This window comes from Emys orbicularis, chromosome 6, assembly GCF_028017835.1.
Source record: "Emys orbicularis isolate rEmyOrb1 chromosome 6, rEmyOrb1.hap1, whole genome shotgun sequence".
Classification (NCBI taxonomy): Eukaryota; Metazoa; Chordata; order Testudines; family Emydidae; genus Emys; species Emys orbicularis.
Window position 1 is genome coordinate 134,540,527 of NC_088688.1, and position 15,342 is coordinate 134,555,868.

The window sequence follows — 15,342 nt, forward strand, 5'->3', positions numbered from 1 at the left end:
AGCAGCAGGGTGATCGGGGCTCCCACGAACATGTCTAGGAGAGATGTGTGTCAGTGCGGGCGGGGCCAGGCTGGTGCTATCAATATAACCTGAGCTGGTTCCCTCCGGTTCTTGAGGAGCACCTTGTGAACGGGCGGTATGGGTGGAAAGGCGTATAGGAGACAACCTTCCCATGGGAGGAAGAACGCATCCGCATTGGAGCCTGGGCTGTGATTCTGGAAGGAGCAGAACTGCTGGCACTTCCTGTTGTGTCACATGGCGAATAGGTCTATCTAGGGAAATCCCCACCTCTGGCAGATTGAAATCGCGACGTCTGGGCGAAGGGACCACTCATGGCCATGAAACAACCTGCTGAGGTGGTCCCTGGGGAGGTACGACGCTTGCAGGTGTATTGAATGCTCTACACAGAAGTCCCACAGCATCAGGACTTCCTGGCACAGGGGAGAGGAGTGTGCACCCCCCTGTTTATTGCTGTAGAACATTGCTGTTGTATTGTCCATCATGACTGATACACATTGTCCCGTTAAGTATGCCTGGAAGGTCTGGCATGCCAAGCGCACCGCTTTCAGCTCTCTGACATTGATGTGGAGACCTAGTTCCTCCTGAGACCAGAGGCTTTGAGTCCTGCGATCTCCCAGATGTGCTCCCCAGCCCAAGTCTGATGCGTCCTTCACTAGCGACAGAGACGGCTGCGGAGTGGCGAAGGGGAGCATACCCCCCCCCCCGAGCATACCCCCTGAGGGTCGAGCCACCACAGGAGGAAGGAGAGGACTGGGCAACGCAGGGTCAAAATCGTGTCCAAGCTGTCCTGGGCTGGGTGATACACTGACGCAAGCCTCAACTGAAGAGGTCGAAGCCTGAGCCTGGCATGCTGCACCACATAGGTATAGGCAGCCATGTGTCCGAGAAGCTTCAGGCAGTTTATCGCTGTGGTGGTGGGAAACTGTCTGAAGCCTGGAATGATATCGGTCAGGGCCTGAAACCTTGATTCTGGCAGGTATGCCCTGGCTTGGGTCAAGTCCCCTATAAACTCTATCCTCTGGACAGGGGACAGAGTCAATTTTGCTTCGTTTAGAAGGAGACCCAGGATGTTGAAGGTGGCTCTGATGAATCTGACCTGAGCTTCCACTTGGGTCCCGGAGGGCCCCTGATCAGCCAGTCGTTGAGGTATGGAAACACCTGTACCTGGTGCCTGCGCAAGAACGTGGCGACGACTGCCATGCATGTGAAGACTCGAGGTGCTGCTGACAGGCCGAATGGACGGACAGTAAATTGGTAGTGGGTACTGTTGACCGCAAACCTGAGGTACTTCCTGTGGGGCTGAGTGATTGCGATATCAAAATACGCGTCCTTCAAGTCGAGGGTGGCATACCAGTGAGGGGATGATGGAGGCCAAAGAGACCATGTGGAACTTGAGTTTCTTCACAAACTTGTTGAGTTCTCGCAGGTCCAAGGTAGGCTTGAGGCTGCCTTTGGCTTTCGGTATTAGGAAATACCTGGAATAAAAGCCCTCGCCCCTGTGCTCCTGAGGAACCTCCTTCACTGCCCCTAGAGATAGGAGTGACTGCACCTCCTGGATAGGAGCTGCTTGTGAGAAGGGTCCCTGAAGAGGGTCAGGGAAGGAGGGTGGAAGGGCACAGAATTGGATGGCGTATCCCCTCTACTGTGCAGAGCACCCAACAGTCCGAGGTGATACAGGACCATGCACAGTAGAAAGGGGACAGTCAGGACAAGGTAAGGCGAGGTGGATCCAGTTGGGGATCTGGTGCGCCGTCCTTGACCGCACCTTCAAAAGGCTGGTTTCGGGCCAGAAGGTGGTTTGGATTGGCCAGAGCCCTGGCCTAAGGATGGGTGTTGTCTTTTCCTGCCACTCCTGTTCCTCCTCCGAGAACCATCCTGGCGGTTCTGCTGATAGAACCTCGGAGGAGGTTGCGACCTAAAGTGTGGCGGGAGTGTGCAGGCCCTGAGGGTGGCTCGTGAGTCTTTCAGGCTGTGCAGCCTCTTGTCTGTCTTTTCAGAGAAAAGAGTCACACCCTCAAATGGGAAGTCCTGAATGGTCTGTTGGACTTCATAAGGGAGCCCCGAGACTTGGAGCCAGGAGCCCCTTCTTATGGCCACCCCAGTAGCCATGACCCTAGTGGCGGCATCACACCTGGAGGGAACCCAGGAGACTGGCTTTCCCTCCTCCACCACGGCCGAGAACTCGACTCAGGAGTCTGAAGGGAGGAGCTCCTCAAATTTGGTCATCGCTGCACAGCTGTTATAAAAGAGTACCTGCTGACGATCGCCTGTTGGTTCAAGATACAGAGCTTCAGACCCCCTGGAGAGTAGAACTTTTTCCCGAAAAGGTCGAGTTGCTTAGCCTCCCTGTTTTTAGGGGAGGGCCCCTGGAAACCCTGCCGCTCATGCTAATTAGCAGCAGCCACGACAACAGAGCCGGGAGGTGGGTGGGAGTACAAATGTTCGTACCCCTTGGAGGGCACGAAATAACGCCTCTCGTTGCACTTGGCAGTAGGCGGCAAGGAAGCTGGAGTCTGCCACAGGGTCTTGGTGGTGTCCACAATAGTTTTAATAAGTGGTAGGGCAATAGGAGAAGACCTGAGGGGGCAAGGGTATCCACCATGGGATCAGCCTCCTCGACCACTTCTTCAGCCTTAATGCCCAGACCCTGGGCAGCCTTCGCAGCAACTGTTGTAGCACCCTGTTGTCCTCAAGCGCCGGGGCTATGGCTGTGCCTGCCAATGCCTCGTCCGGAGACGATGAAGAGGAAACCCCTATAAGCAGCAGATGCTCCCTGCCATCAGCTCCCAAGGGGTCCCGCGACTCTCAGGGGAACGTCAGTGCAATGGAGCACTTGTCAGCGCTGGGGCAGTCAACACCGAACTCAGCATTGGTACGGGAACCGGACACACTGATGGTGCCACCGGTGAAACCGGTGCTGAACCAGCTGCCTGAGCCAATGAAGGTGGCGGGGCCGTTGTCTGTGCTGCTGTTCGTGCCGAGGTCATCATCGATGCCAAAAATGCTGTCGTCACCGGAGCAGCAGTCGTCGCTGAGGTCCAAAGAGTTGCCAGTGCCGAGGCCGGTGATGATGTCGCAGCCGAAGGCGTCAACATGTGGGTAGGCGCCGAGGCGAGCTGCGCGGTTGATGGCGGGACGAATGTGGCTGAGGCCACCGAAGACGCTGCAGAGCAGTGCCCTTGGATCCCTCCCTGGCTCTGGTGAAAGGCCCAGGGGGTCCAGAATGGCCCAGTGGATTCTGCCACTGAGGTGGCCATGCCTGGAGCTCTCGCCTCTCTTGCCTTGACCTCAATCGTCGGCTCCTGCTCCTCTGAGAGCGGTAGGAGTCAGACTCTGACTCTGAGGTCTCCAAGACTGAAGACCACAGAGGAGCCGAGCTTCAGTGCATCGAGCGTTGAGAGCTTTGGGTGCGACTAGGCTTTCTGTCCAAGTGGGCCGATGTTGAAGGACATGGAGATGGGGAATGCCTGGACATCATTGCCGGCTTCCCTCTTGACTGCACCTGGGGGCGGGGTGGGACCGCCAGCACCGTAGGTTCCTCCCTCCTAGGGGGTGAAAACGGCGCCGTAAGGTGCAGCAGTTCCCAAGCAGCTTCGAAAGCTTCCAGCATTGAAGGAAGTGGCAGCTGCTGGCCCATAGGGACCGGTGAACGTGGGGGGCCTGGACTCAACTGCCTCAGCTGGGCAGGAGATGACATGGCCCTAACGGGGGATCTCGAGCTGTGGCCCGCCTGGGGTCTCACTTCCTTAGATTTAGCAGGGGGTGACCGACTGTCTGGCTTCTTTTTCTTCTGAGACACCGGCGAGTGAGACCGGTGCCTGCTCTCTGCTGGGCCTCGGGAAGTGCCGTGCTGGTGCCGAGCGTCCCGGGACCAGTCCTCTCTCGGCACCGAACTCGATGGCGCCGGAGCGCTCCATATCGACAAGGAAGTGTTAGGAGCCCAGGTCCGAATGGGGGTGTAGAGCTGCCTCCATGAGGATCACTTTTAGCCGCTGCTCCCTTTCTTTAAGAGTTCTAGGGTGGAACTCGCGGCAGATCTTACAGCGATCCTTTTGGTGACCCTCCCCTAGGCACCGTAAACACGAGGAGTGTGGATCGCTCTTTGGCATGAGCTTCACGCAGACCACACTGTTTTTAAACCCCAGGGACCGCAGCATACCACAGCTCCGGGGAGTCAGAAGGGGGATGGGGACCCCACAATAACTCTAATCACTAACTACTAAGATAAACTAACTATATACAAACAACTGGAGTTGAACACGCTTGCTAAAGCCAGGGCTACAGGAAGTTCCAGCGTACCGTCACTGGTGGTAAGAAGGAACTGAAGGGGTGGCGGGTCGGCTGGGCTCTAAATTGAGCGCCATGAAGGCGCGACTCCAGGGGGCACCCGGACTGACCTGACCAATGGTACTATGGGAAAAATCTTCCGGCCATCGTGTGCGTGCGCGCGCACACACCTGATTGGAATCGACATGAACAAACACTCGAAGAAGAAAGAGCTCTTACAGTCAGACGCACTGTGGATCAAGCTATTTAACCCTGTATACCTGTAGGACTGCTCCTGACCGTGGGTCAACGAGTCGTATTTTCCTGTCCCGGCAGGCAGTGGCTAGCAGGCTGCCATCTGTGTTGAATGACATGGAGAGGATCACGTCCCTGTGACAGCTGATTGTCTTCACCGGATTTTGAATTACAGGCTCCTTTGTGTCGAGGTTCCAGATCATTATCTGAGGCAAAGAAACAAATTTTCAGCACCTTTCCCTCAAGCCAGCCTATTTGACAGTCAGCAAGTACAACACTGCACACCAAATGGGGGGAGCGATAGCTCAGTGGTTTGAGCATTGGCCTGCTAAACCCAGGGTTATGAGTTCAAGCCATTTAGGGATCTGGGGCAAAAATCTGTCTGGGGATTGGTCCTGCTTTGAGCAGGGGGTTGGATTAAATGACCTCCTGAGGTCCCTTCCAATCCTGATATTCTATGAAATGGCTGCTCCCCTGGAGAGATAGGAGTGCAATTCTGGAACAATGTGCCCCAGTGAACTCACACCCTTCTTTACCCATATAATTATTATGATCACAAATTGTTTGTCTATGGCCTGCTTAGTGCCTTACAGCAGTCTGCCTCAAAGAGCTGACATTCTCATTCCCAGGGGACTTTTTATTGCATGGGGAAATTGTTTCAGGGGAAAACAGGTAGAATGAACAGCAGCCATTTACATTAACATTAACTAAACTAAACCTACAACTAGACGATGGGGAAGTGAATGTTATGCGGGTTGTGACTCAGTTAGGGTCTTCTGCACTGCAATCAGAGGGGTGACTGCAGCTCCTGTAGACATGCCCCCCACTAGTTTTGATGGAGCTAGTGCAAGTACCTACGGCTGCAATGCCATAGCAATGCAGGCTGAACAAGCCCGCCCAGGACTTGTACTTGAGCAGCTAGCCCATGCTGAAGTCCACACTGCTGTGGCTTCACACCTACTGGTGCTCACATTCCCTAGATCAACACTAGCTTGGGTATGCCTAGCGGCAGGTATAGTAGGCCAGGGGAGGGTAAGCCTCCCCTGCAGCACAGCTGCCAACCTGCCGCCTTTGAGTGCACGGATGCCTGGGCTGTGGTGGCCTCCCCAGTTTCCCCCTGTGGCCCCACCCATGCTCCACCTCTTCCTGTCCCTGCTCCGTCCCTACCCCAAGGCCCCCGTCGCTTGCAGCTTCTCGCTGAGTCCCTCCTCTCCTCCCCCAAGAGACCCTGCCACTTGCTCTCTCCCCTCCTCCACCCCCCATATGGCCCCCCCACTTGTCAAGTCCCAACTCCCTCCTCTCCTCCACCCTCCCTCCCCCACCCACTGCTTGCTGAGTCCCTCCTCTCCTCCCCCGAGCAGCTTGCGGTGGAGTCTCGGGGGGCGGGGGGTGGAGGGACTAGGCGAGCAGTGGGGCCACGGCGGAGGGGGTGGAGGGACTTGGCAGGTGGTGGGGTCTTGGAGGAGGGGGTTGGAGGGACTCAATGGGCAGTGGATGGTGGTGGGGTCTCTGGGGGAAGAAGGGGTACTGAGCGGGCAGTGGGGTCTCGGAGGGGGTGTGGATGGAATTGGCGGGCGGTGGAGGCCTCAGGTGACAGGGGGTGGAGAAGAGAAGGAACTAGGCGAGCGGCAGACGAGGAGGCCATGGGGGGTGGGTGGAGGGACTCGGCAGGTGGTGGGGTGGAGTGAGTGGGGGAGAGAAGGGACTCAGCAAGCAGTGGGGTCTCAGGGGGATGGACTTGATGGGGGGTGGAATCTCGGGAGGGGGGATGGACTTGGCAGGGGCCTCAGGGAACGGGGTGAAGAAGAGGGACTAGGCGAGTGGCAGGCAGGAGGGCCTTGGGGGAGGGGACTGAGTGGGAGCAGGGCCTGGGGTGGAGCGGGGCCTCAGGGGAGGAGGCCGAGTGGGGGAGGGGCCTCAAGTGGAGCAAGGGGGGGGGCCACGGTCCAGGCACCGGTGAGCTTCCGGCGCTCAGGCCAGCCTCCCCAAATGCGGAAGCCACGTGCCTGTCGCCCATGGGGATATGTCAACTCTCTGACTGCAGTGTGGACAGACCTTAGAGGAAAGAGAGGGTCACTGAAAGTCGGGAATGTTCAAAAGGCTCCTTTTTGGCGTTTGTACCCATGTCCCTTTGCCCAGGGTAGCTAATTAAAACCCCAGCCAGGGCCTGCAGTCCCACATGTTACACAAACCACATCAAAGCCACCTCTACTCAAAGGCACACAGAGCAGCAGCCAGAACACAAAAAGTGGGTTCACTTTAGGGCTGCCAGAGGAACTCGGACAGGACTGTGTTCTATCGATATCAAAACACTTTGCAAAACTGGGTTGATTTAGCCAAAAGTTTTGGTTTGGAGAAAAAAAATAGGAAAAAAGTTCAGATGATATTGCAATGTCCTGTTTTGACATCTTCAGAATGAAACACTTCCATTTTCCTTTCTCAACAATATAATGGTGAAAACAACGAGGAGTCCTTGTGGCACCTTACAGACTAACAAATTTATTTGGGCATAAGCTTTTGTGGGCTAAAACCTACTTCATCTTCCTACTGTATTTTCCACTCCATGCATCCGATGAAGTGGGTTCTAGCCCACGAAAGCTTATGCCCAAATAAATTTGTTAGTCTCTAAGGTGCCACAAGGACTCCTCGTTGTTTTTGCTGATACAGACTAACACGGCTACCACGCTGACATATAACGATGTGATAATTATATTGTGTTATATTAGAATATAAATAAAAAAGTTAAAATTGACACAAAATGTTTTGATAAATCTGAAAACATTTTTTTCTGAATTTTCTTTTGTGAAAAATTTAAAATCTTCCAGGTTTTGTTCTTAATTGAAATGAAAACAAATTTCAAAAACTTGAAATCTGCCATGACTTGGAATTTCCATTCTCTGCCCTACACCAGACCTTCTGTGCAGTCTGCCTGCCTCCCGGTCTCTCCATAGCTTGAAAAGCTAGTGTTTACATACACCCCTTATTTCCCAGCATGCTTTGCCCCAGCTTACAACTATAACATGGCTGTCCAGAGGAAAATATTTCCCTGCCTGCCCTGCTCTCTCTAGAGAGACTGGCTGGAATGCCCAAGAGCCAGACTACTCCCTCACCCCGAGAGGGCTGGGGTGAGCCCACTCTGCTTGGGGAACCCCAGCTTTTGCCCCTGCAACCAGGACCAGCAGCATAGGTGTCTGTACAAACCCAGTCTCTACGTCCTCTGCACCAGGTGGGGGTGACCCACACAGTGCTGGCTCCAGGAGGGTTCTCCTCATACAACTTAAATGGTGGAGTTTCTGTTGTTACAGAAAGCAACTACATGTAGGAGTACAAACAAAACTGATTGTGAAGAAACAAAGCAAGTATGGGCAACCTCTCCCTGCAGATGCACCCTCTGAGTCCCTCCCCTGGGCCTGGGCCGCACATTCCGCCCCACAGCATCTGCAGCAGGTTGGAGAGAAGGGCAAAGCTGACTCACCTTATAATCATAACCAGTACTGAAGAGAATGTTGCTGGCCGTAGGATGCCATTCAATGAGTCCCACCCTTCGAGCATGACCCAGAAGCTCCTTCCTTGCACTGGTGATGTTCCTGGTTAGTAAATGTTTGGGGATGTCCCAGATTTTCACCTAAACAGCAAATAGCAGCAGAGTCTTTATTCTGCAGTGAGACATCCTATCACTAAGATCCAGGCCAAGTACACTGTCAGTGCAGCCAGCTGTGGATTAGTCTCAAAGGATAGAAACGAGGAGCAGCCTATTGACTTGCAGGCACATAATGATATTGCCACTGTAAGATGTGCAGACATTAAAATATGCCTTGAAAATATGTTCTTAACAGCTTCTCTCTCTTTCTGCCCTTTTATCTATCTGGGGAGAACATAAACTAAATTATATGACTCTTCTATGACCTTTATGCATATTCCAAACCTTTGCTTCCTCTCAGAGCTAAAAGCAATGAGAGTCCATAGCTTGATTCCAAAGGTGAGACATTTGTCTGGGGAGCATAATTAAACTAAAGCTTAAGACACACAATTCCCAGGAAAGGAAAGCTCTCTGCTGCTTGATAAAGAATTTTCCAACTATTGTTAGTTTCTCAAACCAAAGACTCCTATAATTTACTCATGGATGAGCCTTCCATCTCTCTTAGTCATCGATTCCAAGGCCAGAAGGGACCATTGTGATCATCTAGTCTGACTACAATACAGGCCAGGGAACTTCCCCAGAATAATTCCTAAAGCAGAAAGAAAAACATCCAATCTTGATTTTAAAAATTGTCATTGATGGAGAATCCACCACTGACCATTGTTCCAGTGGTCAATTATGCTCACTGTTAAAAATGCATGCTTCTTTCTGGTCTGAATTTGTCTAGTTTCAAGTTCTAGCCATTGGATTGTGTTAGACCTTTCTCTGCTAGTTTGAAGAACCTGTTATTAAATAGATGTTCTCCACGTAGGTACTTACAGATGGTAAACAAGTCATCCTTTAACCTTCTCTTTGTTAAGCTAAATAGCTTGAGCTTCTTGACTCTCTCGTTATAAGGCAGTGTTATGGTAGCTGTGCTGGTTCCAGGATATTAGCGAGATAAGGTGAGTCAGGTAATACCTTTTATTGGACTGTCTTCTGTTGTTGACAGGGACAAGCTTTCAAGCTTAAACAGACCTGAAGAAGGGCTCTGTGTAGCTCGAAAGTTCTCTCTCTCACCAACAGAAGATGGTTCAATAAAAAAATATTACCTCACCCACCTTGTCTCTTTCTAATCTTTTAATCATTCTTATCACTCCTCTCTGAACCCTCTTCAATTTATCAACATCCTTCTTGAATCTACTCCTACTCAAGTTTGCCCTTTTTTTCCTCCCAAGATTTCATTAGCTCTTTTTGCCACAGCATCACGCTGGGAGCTCATGTTTGGCTGATTATCAGCTATAACCCCCAAATCTTTTTCAGAGTCACTGCTTCCCAGGATAGAGTCCCCCATCCTGTAAGTATGGTGTGACAATGCGGTTCTGGCGGAACCCAACTGAGAGTGCCAACTCAGGACAAATTGCTCAAACAGGGCAGTTACAGCCCAAGGCTGGGGTTTTTGCCACCTCTAAGGCAAACCAAACCAGCCAGACTAAGAGGACTTCGGTCTCACTCCACTGGCTAACCGCAAGTCTCACAAGCAATCTCCTTAGACACTCCAGTTTCCCAGTATTACCACCAGTGCCACTCGTTATGGGGACAAATGGTTATGAAAACCAATACCCAAGTAAAAGAAAAAGGTTCTCCTGATCCCAAAGGACCAAGCCCCAGACCCAGGTCAATATACAAATCAGATCTTACCCACAAATCACGCTGGTGCCAATCCTTTAGAATCTAAAATCTAAAGGTTTATTCATAAAAGGAAAAAGATAGAGATGAGAGTTAGAATTGGTTAAATGGAATCAATTACATACAGTAATGGCAAAGTTCTTGGTTCAGGCTTGCAGCAGTGAGAGAATAAACTGCAGGTTCAAATCAAGTCTCTGGAATACATCCCCCGCTGGGATGGGTCCTCAGTCCTTTGTTCAAAGCTTCAGCTTGTAGCAAAGTTCCTCCAGAGGTATGAAGCAGGATTGAAGACCAAATGGAGATGAGGCATCAGCCTTATATAGTCTTTTCCAGGTGTAAGAACACCTCTTTGTTCTTACTGTGGAAAATTACAGCAGAATGGAGCCTGGAGTCACATGGGCCAGTCCCTGCATACTTTGCTGAGTCTGAAGGCATATTGGCCTTCTCTCAATGGGTCCATTGTATAGCTGATGGTCCTTAATGGGCCATCAAGCAGGCTAGGCAGAGCTAATCCCAGCTTGTCTGGGATGTCACCCAGAAGCATAGCATAAGTTTGCCATACAGACATTATAGAGCCAATATTCATAACTTCAACTACAAAACTGATACACACATATAGACAGCATAATAATAACCAGTAAACCGTAACCTTGTCTTAGACACCCCATTCGACCCCCTTTATACAAGATTTGGGTGCCACTACAGGACCTTGGTTGCAACAATGATCTATATGGTCCCAGTTTATGTCAATAACGTCACACCCCCAACGCAAAATTGATGCAGGAAGGGATGACACAAACATCACTGACTGCATCCCAAGAGCTCCCCATCCTTGGGTCTGTCTCACTACAGCTAGTATTGGGTTAGAAGCCATATCAGTGTATAACAGAAATGGTTTATCAAAGTCATGTTCAACAACATGATTGAACCTCTTTACAAACTCAAGGTAAAACTTAGTTAGAACAATAGTGGATTGGATCTGCTCTTGCAGCATGGTTCCTGTATGTCTCATGTGATCTTGCCAAGAGCTAAAGCAAACAGCTACTTTATCCATACAAGCTCGGGCAAATGTTTGGAACCCAATTAACATCAAATAAACGCAGATATTAATATTCTTCATAGTACAGGAATCTTGGCATTTAGCCATGAAAGCAATATGGTAGTGTGCCTCAGTCTTCCTTTTCATACAGCACATTAGGTCTGGAATGTCTTTTCCCCTGTGAAAAGTTCCAATATTGTTTACAGGCATTAACTGTGAAACATCAGTGTAACAAGGCCTTTTAACATAACGTGTGTTCTCATGCATTCCTTTTAACATGTTCAAGGGATTCTCCAAAAGATTAGGCACATTGTACATTTTTACAGTTTGTGGCAATAGCAACACATTCATTACAAAATTTACCATTATCAATAACAAGAAGTTTATTGCAAGTGTCCATCTACAATCATGTTTGTCATGCCACACCTTTGGCTCAATACCATTGGAGTTTGGGCATTTTAGGGTTAACCTGTGGTTTCCCTTTGCAAAATTCAGTTTTCTCTTTTCTCCTTGTCCTGCAGGATCAAACCCTGATTTCTCTTGCTTAACAGAATTCACTGGCTGATGGGGTGGACTCTCTGTGCTAACAGCTATTAGCAAGTCCTTCCTCTCCCAGCCAGGCAAGTAATTTGCACTACCCCAGACCAGGGCCAGTCCACCAGTTTTCATATTCGTAACTGCTATCATTTCCAAGGCTGGACTCTGTCTTAAAGAGATACCACACAAATCTAAAGAGTCTGAGGGTGAGAGTTTGCTTGCTCTCCCCTGCATCCTCAAGCATTCAGCCATAAAACTGCTCTGCTCTGACACATCAGTAACCAAATCTGTCCTCAAACCCTAAAGCACAAACTGCTCATTTAAAGAATCAGAAAGGAGACATTCCTGTTTCAACACCATTGTCTCCCCAACAAGTTGGCCCCACACTGCCACTTGGTCATAGGGCTGCCTCAATTCCTTAACAACTTTTACTTCCTCTGAGACCTTCTCAAAGCTACCCACACTGGATCGTTTACAAGGAAAGGCAGTGGATCCATTCACAACAGACAATTTTTGGCTGCTAGGAACTGAAACTTCCTTGATTAAATCACTCTCACACCCTTCAGTTGCAGGGAACTGCTTGCACAGATTACCATGAGGATTCCTTTCCCCAGGAGCTTTTCTAAGCAGCAGTTCACCCCTCACAGAAATTCTGCCCTTACCCTCTTCACCTAGGGCTTGCTCTAAAGGAACACTTTCCTGAGCAACAACCGGCTCTGTCTGGGTCTGTCTTACATTCCGGATCACCTTTGGCCCATCAGGCAGATTTCTACACAATCCCCTTTCAGGCAAACCCATAGACTCACTATATGAAAGGTCAGAAGCATTCTCCTTTCCTTTGCCACACACAAGCTTAGGAATTTTTTCCTTTTTGCTACAAGTTGTTAAACTGTCCGTAGGTACCACAACCAAATTACCTTTCTGCTCTCCTTGTGCCCTGGCTAGGGTATCACCCTGATTAGACAGAGTTGTTACACCCTTCTCCAACCACACATGAGCAACAGGCAAAATACAAGCACCCGAATTGTCTGGTCTCTGGGATTTTGCTAAGACACTAACTGGATGCAACCTAGTTACAGTGCCATTCTCCCCAGCAGACACAAACTTAGGACCATTCCCTTCCTGAGCTTTAGTTGAATCCAGAACCAACTCTGAGACAACTGCACTATTCTCAACCATCACAGGCTGAAAGGCACCTTCTGTCTGCTCCACAGACAAAAAAGAGTTGGAGACACACTTTCCTTTACTAGACATACAGTTTGGGATTTCATTTCCCTTGTCCCAGCACACCGGGCTGTTCCCAGACAACTGCTTGGAGACTGGGGTAGCTTCCTCCATAGGCAAGTCAATACCCCTGACAGACACAGGCACATTTCCTTCACTGTCACTATTCTTCACACAGGAAACAGGTAAGGTATAGGGACACTCATCTTCCACTCTCCTTGCCTTCCCAAACTGCTGACTAGATAAAGCCATCAGCTCACAAGACTGCCTAGGCTCATCCAAAATCTCCTTGTTCTCCTCTCCCTTCGCTTGATCTAATTCCAGATTTACTTCTGAGACATTAGATAGACATTCAGAAACTTCATTCACAGCCAAACAGCTACTTTCCAAAGACAAACTTTTGGAGAAACCCTCCATAGGCACAACCTCAGGATCAATCCTCTCCTGTGCCTGGTTTGTGTTAACTTGACTGACCATAGCTTTAATATCATTTCCAATCATAATATCCTTAGGGATTGTGTCTTTTACTCCCACAACCATGGTGCCCTCAAATCCCTACCATTTCAGGTGGATTTTAGCCAAAGGCACCCTGACAAAATACTCAGAAAAGGCTACAACAGTCACATCTTCACCTGGCAAATAATCTTCCTTCCTGACAAGACTTGCTTTAACCAAAGTGATATCTGCTGCGGTGTCCCTCCATGCCATACACCTTACTCCATTCACTTCTGCACTGCTAATAAACTCTGCATTATTTCCCCCATATTTAGCTTTAATGTGAGTTTTAAGGTCAAATTCTTCAGAGACCACAGAAACAGCATTTGCACACAGGGCACCAATGCTGGGCTCTGTGTGGCTTGCCTGTGAGTTTATAACAACAGGGTTAGCATTTGCCGTGGCATTTGGGGTTGCTGGTTTTGGGCTGCCCTTCAGTGTCGGGCAGTCTGGTCTCATGTGGCCCATCATACCACAGTGATAGCATGTAACCTGTTCCGTCCTGGGATGTGAGTTCCTACCCTCCGGGCCCCCTTGAACTCCTTTAGAAGAGTCAGGTTTACTTTTAAATCCTTCCCTCCTCTTGAACTGGGGAGAATGGTGATTAGTTTTCCCCGGGGTTTTACACCCTTCTCGAGCCCTGTTTTGGGTATGGGCATCCGCAATCTCTGCTGCCCGTAGGACTGACTCAGGGTCCCTATCACACACAGCTGCTCTCACATTGTCAGGCACAATGTCTAAGAACTGTTCCAAAGTTATTAAATCCAGCAGTTTTTCAAAACTCCCATGCGCCTTGGCTCCCACAACCCACTTTTTAACAAAACCCATCAGCTTATGAGCACATTCTACAAAAGTACAATCCTTAGACATTTTAAACTCTCTAAACTTAACTCTGTAAGATTCAGGAGTAACCTTGAACCGCCTTAACACAGAATCCTTAAACCGCTCATAATCCAAGGCTTCTTGTTCCCCCAAGTCATTAAATACCTCCCTGGCTTTTCCAGTCAGTCTGGTCAGCAGGACAGGCATTCGCTGACCCTCGGGGATCTGGTACAGATTGCAGAGGCGTTCAAAGGTAGACAAAAACTCCTCTATATCCTCAGTATCGTTGTAAATGGGACACATCCTTTCCCAGTTTTTTTCATGGCGGGGGGGAAGTGGAGTACCAGGTGGGGATGACTTTCTCCGCTCTTCCATTACTTGGAGCTGAAGTTTGGCCGTCTCCTGTTCCATCTTGCAAGTCTCCTGTTCAGCAGCGAGCAGCTCTAGACGCCCCTTACGAGCTCTCTCTTCTAATTCTGCTATTTTTTGCTTCTCCAGCAATCGAAGCTCTGCTAGCTTCTGTTCATGCTCAAATTGCAGTTTACTTGTCGCCTTTTGCATCCTAATTTTTTCTGCATCTTCTGTAGCCTCAGGTAAGGGCTGTGCTCTTGCCCCCTGATCACTGGCTATTAACAGATTTCTCAGTTCTTGATTTGTAGCTTTCTTTCTAAAGCTTATCCTCTTTTCTGAACACAAATTTTCCAGGGCTTTTTTGCCAAGTCCCTCATATGCTCTTTGCTCAGCCATTGCAGCAACTCTTTAACCAACAAAACTCTCAATCCCAAAATTCAAATTTGGATAGCGTGGGGTTCTGACCCAAAGCTTAATTGACCTGGTTCTGTGGATCCAAGCACGACTACGCCACTGTGACAATGCGGTTCTGGCGGAACCCAACTGAGAGTGCCAACTCAGGACAAATTGCTCAAACAGGGCAGTTACAGCCCAAGGCTGGGGGGTTTTCCACCTCTAAGGCAAACCAAACCAGCCAGACTAAGAGGACTTCGGTCTCACTCCACTGGCTAACCGCAAGTCTCACAAGCAATCTCCTTAGACACTCCAGTTTCCCAGTATTACCACCAGTGCCACTCGTTATGGGGACAAATGGTTATGAAAACCAATACCCAAGTAAAAGAAAAAGGTTCTCCTGATCCCAAAGGACCAAGCCCCAGACCCAGGTCAATATACAAATCAGATCTTACCCACAAATCACACTGGTGCCAATCCTTTAGAATCTAAAATCTAAAGGTTTATTCATAAAAGGAAAAAGATAGAGATGAGAGTTAGAATTGGTTAAATGGAATCAATTACATACAGTAATGGCAAAGTTCTTGGTTCAGGCTTGCAGCAGTGAGAGAATAAACTGCAGGTTCAAATC

General features: G+C 49.5%; 1 protein-coding gene across 1 annotated transcript in view; it reads right to left on the reverse strand.

The window, feature by feature from the left end:
* CORO2A (coronin 2A) overlaps positions 1-15,342 on the reverse strand; it is a 52,220-nt gene that overhangs the window by 16,939 nt on the left and 19,939 nt on the right. The window contains exons 3-4 of the mRNA XM_065406187.1: positions 8,018-8,167; positions 4,569-4,748 (exon numbers count right to left, since the gene is read on the reverse strand). Coding sequence (XP_065262259.1) covers positions 4,569-4,748; positions 8,018-8,167 — 330 coding nt within the window. The remainder of the gene's footprint in view (positions 1-4,568; positions 4,749-8,017; positions 8,168-15,342) is intronic.